Source organism: Budorcas taxicolor, chromosome 1 (assembly GCF_023091745.1).
Source record: "Budorcas taxicolor isolate Tak-1 chromosome 1, Takin1.1, whole genome shotgun sequence".
Lineage (NCBI taxonomy): Eukaryota > Metazoa > Chordata > Mammalia > Artiodactyla > Bovidae > Budorcas > Budorcas taxicolor.
In genome coordinates, this window is record NC_068910.1 from 107295891 (window position 1) to 107303169 (window position 7279).

General features: G+C 37.2%; 1 protein-coding gene across 1 annotated transcript; it reads left to right on the forward strand.

Moving 5' to 3' along the window:
- The first annotated feature begins 1748 nt into the window (after positions 1-1748).
- On the forward strand, positions 1749-7151 carry LOC128056659 (olfactory receptor 5H8-like). The gene is made up of 3 exons (XM_052649469.1): positions 1749-1759; positions 4027-4038; positions 6197-7151. Exons 1-3 carry the CDS (start codon positions 1749-1751, stop codon positions 7149-7151), a joined length of 978 nt encoding a protein of 325 aa, XP_052505429.1.
- Positions 7152-7279: the final 128 nt, after the last annotated feature.

Consider the following 7279-nt stretch of genomic DNA (forward strand, 5'->3'; position numbering starts at 1 on the left):
CATCAATAATGATTTTGGAGCCCAAGAAAATAAAATCTGCAACTGTTTCCACTTTTCCCCCTTCTATTTGCCATGAAAAGATGGGACCAGATTTCATGATCTTTGTTTTATGAATGTTGAGTTTTAAGCCAGCTTTCTTTCTCTTCTATTTTGACATAATGTCATCATTTTTCTCAATAAATGTTTAATGGCAACTTCTCTGTAAATATTTAAAGGCAAATCGGGACATGTGACCACCATGTTCAAAATGCCTTAGTAGTTATCCGTTAAGTTCGGTAAAGAACAAAGTACCCACCCAGCCTCTAGATCCTCTGTGATCACTCACACTAGCCTCCTTTGTCTACTTTGTCTCCACTTTGCTTCTCTCTTTGCACACAAGCTCCATTTGCCATTTTTCTTTGTTTCTGTATTGTTTCTGTAATGATCCAACTCTCTGAGAAGCTAGGCGTGCAAATGAAGGAAGTCTCTGAGGATGGCAAATATCCAGACACAGCACTCTGTGAGAAATGATGCCCCTCAGGAACTATCTCTGACCTACCAAAACAGAATCTGCATTCTAAGAAGATCACCAGGAGATTCATAGGAATTAAAGTCTGAGGAGCCCTGATCTTGGCTACCTACCCCTGTGGTCTTTCATTTTGCTTTTCCTTTGCTCTTCCTAGGAAGATTGCTCATCAGTTTTCACTGCAAGTGGGGAGTTAGGTGTGGGTCTGGAGGATTTTCCGGTAGCTGGCTTCTGAAGAGAATCTAGAACTTTGATGTCATTAAAATCATGTATAGTTAATTAAAACCATACTGGCAGAATATCAAAATTCATAGATAAACTGGAGTTTGCATGAACATGTCAGAAATGTGTTCTGTGTTATGTAAATATAAGTTAATGTTTATGATTTCAGAGACTGCAATGCCCAGTGGAACAACCTGGAGTCCTCATAAATGTCCAAGTACATAATGCCCAGTGGAAAAGCTTAAGTTTGTCCTAAAGGGAATCCTTGGGCACTGTCTGGGGAATTTTAGTTCATCATTCCTTCCTCTTTTGGCAAAAGCATACAGTTACGCAATGGTTGACAATTCTGTTCAAAACAAATTCATATAAACAACATTTTCCTGGGCCTGGAAAATGAAGCTCCCAAAATGAATCAGTGTGCAAAATGATGCTGCCTGTGGTATTGCAGTTGCAGTGCCTGAGTTCTATTTTGTATTAATACTTCAGCAAGTCGAATGCTAAAGGGATTTCCACAATTTCTTAACAGATATTGGTGAGAGAGAATGATTTTTATAATATTCATTATTTTTTATAGAAAGTTGAAATATTATTAAATTTATAATAATTTTGATTTGGTTTATAAGATCAAAATATCCAGTTGAAAATGGAAAACAGTGAATAATCTGCATATTTTATTATTGTGAGTAAAATCTGGACAAGCAAAATAGCTCTAAGACTACACTGTATTCTTTAATGATATAAAATTATCTGATTAAAATAATTGGAATGATTCCATAGCCTAAGTTTTGGTTACCAGACTGTTAAACAATAAAAGGCAGTTTAGGAATTTAAGTCAGAATGTTTCTTGTAAAAGAAACTTTTTTGATAATTGTATTCAAAACACTTATTTCATTTAATTAATCAGACTCTCTGCATTTAAGTCACTTAAATAGTAAATCACTTAAATAGTAACCTCTACTTTGTAACCTACTTCTGACAACAGTTGCGCTGAAAAAAACATATATATAGAAAAATGCAAAAAATGTTCCTCTAGTGCTCTTTTCAGCTTTATGACTTAATAATTACCCACACATTGAGCTGAACATTTCGATTATTTAGTTTTAGGACTGCATAGAAGAAAAGTGAAAGCGAAGTCGTTCAGTCATGTCCGCCTGTTTGCAACCCCTTGGACTGTAGCCTACCAGGTTCCTCTGTCCATGGGATTGTCCAGGCAAGAATACTGGCATGGGTTGCCATTTCCTACTACAGGGGATCTTTCCAACCCAAGGATCAAACCCAGGTCTCCCGCATTGTAGGCAGACACTTTACCATCTGAGCCATCAGGGAAGTCCTGCATAGAAGAAAGACCAGTCCAAATAAACATACATTTAATAACTGCAATTATTGGCACTGATTATTTATATTGCCTGTATGAAATTCCAGTCTTTGGCTCTATTTTTCTGCTATCAAACTGGTAGAAAAGCAACAGCTGTCAAGTAAATCCATCAGAAATTCTAGGGAAAGTCGGCTCTAAGCACAGTAATAGCAATGATACTAGGCAGTGATAGTATATTTACTAACAATACAAATTTATAAGGTAAAATTAAAATGAAAGTTTCTATTCCATACACAAATTCCATAGAAAAATAAACTTGGAATTTTGAATAAAAGAAAAGATTCTCAGTGCTGACAACTTCTAATAAAAATCAGATTTAAGACAATATTTAAGCCTTACCTCTAGCTTTTCCCCTTATTTCATCTGAGCCTTCCTCTGATACTTCCTCTCTCCCTCTTCATTGCCTTGTCTTTCCTACACCTAACATTGATGTTCCTTCCCTTCTTCTCTTTCTGCTTCCTGTTTCCTTTCCACTGCCCCTTCCCCATCTAAATTTCCCATTCTGCTGCTTTATCCTTACTCCTTTCACTGCCTCCTCTCTCTCTTTTGAAAACTTTCATGATGTTGTTCCACAAGACAAGAAATCCACATCTGTTGTCCACATCTGAGATACTCTCTTTCATTTTCCTCACTACTGTCCCACTTGCTTCCCGTCCATTTCTGGTCTTGACTCTATCACAAATGGAAACTGCTCTCACTAAAGCCACTGAGCCATCATAGGACTACTAAAGTCACCAAAAATCTCTTAATCCTGACATGCAGTGATGCTGTTCACTCCTTACCCAGCCAGAGCATTTATCTGACTTAGGCACTGTTCTTTACTTTGTTCTTGGGTATTTTCCTCTCTTCAAGTTCCCAACATTCAGCTTCCCATTCTCTCCTGCTTCCCTGATCACCTCTGCTCAGTAGCCTTTTCTGGTCTTTCCTTCTTGTGTGAGCTGGTATTCCTGGTTGCAAGATATCTCACAATGACAATGCCACTATTGTGGAAACAGGATGGATTTTGGTGTTGTGATACTGTGTACGTGGCTGATTTGCAACTAAAAATCTCTTTTGTTCACATTTGCCCTCTTTCTCACCTTTTCATATCACAAATCTGGTGTAGGTAGGTTTGAGTTCAGTTCAGTTCAGTCACTTAGTCATGTCTGACTCTTTGCAACCCCATGAATTGCGCAGCATGCCAGGCTTCCCTGTCCATCATCAACTCCTAGAGCTTGCTCAAACACATGTACATTGTGTCGGTGATGACATCCAACTATCTTATCCTCTGTCATTCCCTTTTCCTCCTTCCTTCAATCTTTCCCAGCATCAAGGTCTTTTCTAATGAGTCAGCCCTTTACATCAGGTGACCAAAATATTGGAGCTTCAGCATCAGCATCAGTTCTTCCAATGAATAGTCAGGACTGATTTCCTTTAGGATTGACAGGTTGGATCTCCTTGCAGTCCAAGGGACTCTCAAGAGTCTTCCCCAGCACCACAGTTCAAAAGCATCAATTCTTCAGTGCTCAGCTTTCTTTATAGTCCAGCTCTCACATCCATACATGACTACAGGAAAAACCATAGCTTTGACTGGACAGACCTTTGTTGGCAAAGTAATGTCTCTGCTTTTTAATATGCTGTCTAGGTTTGTCATAGCTTTTCTTCCAAGGAGCAAGCTTCTTTCAATTTCATGGCTGCAGTCACTATCTGCAGTGATTTTGGAGCCCAAGAGAATAAAGTCAGCCACCATTTCCACTGTTTCCCCATCTATTTGCCATAAAGTGATGGGACCAGATGCCATGATCTTCATTTTTTGAGTTGAATTTTAAAACAGCTTTTTCCATTCTCCTTTTGCCTTCATCAAGAGGCTCCTTAGTTCCTCTTTGCTTTCTGCCATAAGGGGATCTGAGGTTACTGATATTTCTCCCAGCAATCTTAATTTCAGCTTGTGCTTCATCTAGCCCAGCATTTCACATGATATACTCTGCATATAAGTTGAATAAGTAGGGAGACATAATTGACATACTCTTGACATAGCCTTGACATACTCCTTTCCCAATTTGGAACCAGTCTGTTTTTCCATGACCGTTCTAACTGTTGCTTCTTGACCTGCATACAAGTTTCCCAGGAGGCAGGTAAGGTGGTTTGGTATTTCCATCTCTTTTGAATGTTCCACAGTTTATTGTGATCTACACAGTCAAAGGCTTTAGCGTAGTCAATGAAGCAGAAGTAGATGTTTTTCTGGAAGTCTCTTGCTTTTTTTATGACCCAACGGATGTTGGCAGTTTGATCTCTGCCTTTTCTAAATCCAGCTTGAATATCTGGAAGTTCTCGGTTCAGATACTGTTTTTGCCTAGTTTGGAGAATTTTCACCATTATTTTGCTAGCATATGAAATGAGTGCAATTGTGTGGTAGTTTGAGTGGCTAACCCTAGATCTAGTTCCCTCACTCACATGTACACCCGTGGTGGATTCATGTCAATGTATGGCAAAACCATTACAGTATTGTAAAGTAAAATAAATAAAAATAAAAATTAAAAAAAACAAAAACAAAAAAACAAAAAAATAAATAAAAATTCCTGGGGAAAGTCAGTTTTCAGAATTTTGGCTTCTAAAGTGAATGACAGTTTTTGTCTAATATTAAGAATCATGTGGCAGAAAAGAGGATCAGATGATGTAGCAAAATCCATTTTAATTTAACTCCTTCACATTTACTTCCTTCTTTTTGCCTTATGCATGCTGTCCACTGGATAAGTCATACAAAGTATGCTTTCTGCCACCTCAATGATTCCTGAGTCATTTCTATTAAGCTCTTGGAGAATCATACTGCTAGGTTTATGTCACTTCAATGTTTAGAGGATGTTCTTAGCAAAAATTGGCCACTGTATCTGAGTTTTCAATCTTAATTTTTGATGATCATCTAACCAGAAACCCAGTGACTGTTTTACCTCTATTTATAACTCTTCACATCTAATGGCAACTCTACATCCTGATTTATTTTGATTTGTCTGCCTTCCTCAAAATTTTCAATGTCATATCACACATGGAATAAAAACTTCACAAACGTTTTAATCACTTGGGGAACATTTATAAAATACATATTACTAGATGTAATCTATGACCTACTGAATCAATTTCTACAATAATACCTCAGAATCTATATTTTGTACCAAAACTCCCCCAGACAATTCTGTTATGTAATATGGTACAGAAATCCCTGCATAAATGTTCCAGTTTACTGATTAATATTTATGACACCAGGGTCTTCACCCTGCAGCCTGTTTTCTGCAGTCAAGTATTTATTTAAAAAAAACGGTGAGGACACTCCACGTCTCAAAAATTTTCTTTTTTTTTTTTTTACCAGATTTGAACATAGTTTTCTCTTTATTTATTTTTTATTTATTTATTTTTTTGACTTTCATTTACTTTATTTTATTTTTTTTTTAATTTTAAAATCTTTAATTCTCTTGTCTATTCCTTGAAGAAGAAAATTTAAGGTCTTTCACATGGCATTCAATTCATTTTATAATCCAGGGCCTTTTAACATCCTAGGTGTTTTTTTTTTTTTTTTTTTTTTTTGGCTGCACTGGGTCTTCATTGCTGTATGCAGGTTTTATCTAGTTGTGGTGAGTGGGGGCTACTTTTCACTGTGGTGTGCAAGCTTCTCGTGGCACTGGCTTCTCTTGTTCCAGAGCACAGGCTCTAGGGCCCACAGACTTCAGTAGCTGTGGCGCAAGGGCTCAGTAGTTGTGATGAACGCGCTGAGTTTCCCCATGGCCTGTGGGATCTTCCTGGGCCAAGGATTAAACCCATGTCCCCTGCATTGCAAGACACATTCTTAACACCTGGATCACTAGGGAAGCTCCACCTCTTTACTTTTGATGCATAATGTCTTAATGTCTCCTCTTCTATACCTGTTAATTATCGTACATACTTTGAAATAAAATAGTTGCATTTTTCTAATGTAATAATTTTCTGAATACTTTTCATGTATTTTAGAAGAGTAAGTAAAATAAAGGGCATTCAGGCTAGTGTATGGTTTTATTTCAATTATTTTCACCAAAGATTTTTTCTTAAATGATTGATGACTGTCCTTTTTAAATTCACTATATTTGATTTCAGAGGCCTTCTGTTAAGGACATGGAAAGAAAAAATGCAACACAGCTGACAGAGTTTGTTCTCACAGGACTTACATATCAACCAGAATGGCAAATCCCTCTGTTCGTGCTCTTCTTGGTTATATATATCTTCACTATCATGGGGAACCTGGGTTTGATTGCTGTCATCTGGAATGACCCTCACCTTCACATCCCCATGTACTTATTCCTTGGGAGTTTAGCCTGTGTGGATACTTGGTTATCCTCCACAGTGGTCCCTAAGATGCTGGTCAACATCTTCACCAAGAACAAGAGGATCTCTCTCTCTGAATGCATAGTGCAGTTCTTTTCCTTTGGAGTCAGTGGAACCACAGAATGTTTTCTGCTGGCAACAATGTCATATGATCGTTATGTAGCCATATGCAATCCATTACTTTATCCAGCGATTATGACTAACAGACTATGCATGCGAATGTTAATTTCATCCCTTACAGGTGGCCTTCTTCACACCTTACTTCATGCATGTTTTTTATTCAGATTAACCTTTTGTAATTCTAACATAATACATCAATTTTATTGTGACATCATGCCGTTGTTTAAAATTTCTTGTAGTGATCCTTCTATCAATGTTCTGATGATATTTATTTTCTCTGGTTCAATTCAAGTGTTCACCATCCTTATTATTCTTGTCTCTTATACACTAGTTCTCTTTACGATTTTAAGGAAGAAGTCTGCACAAGGCATAAGGAAAGCGTTCTCCACCTGTGGTGCCCACCTCCTATCTGTCTCCTTATACTATGGGAGTCTTCTTTTCATGTATGTACTTCCTGGATCCACACGAGCAGATGATCGAGATATGATGGACTCTCTATTTTACACTGTCATAATTCCTTTCTTAAATCCAATTATCTACAGCCTGAGAAATAAGAAAGTCAAAAATTCACTGACAAAAATGTTAAAGGGAAATATTTAGATCCAATACTAATATGTGTATTCCTCCTTGAAAACAACACAAAACTATGTAGATTAGAGTTCAATTTTGTTTGCATTCATAACTACCCTATTATTTTAATGACAAGATTTCAGTACTCAATAAATTCT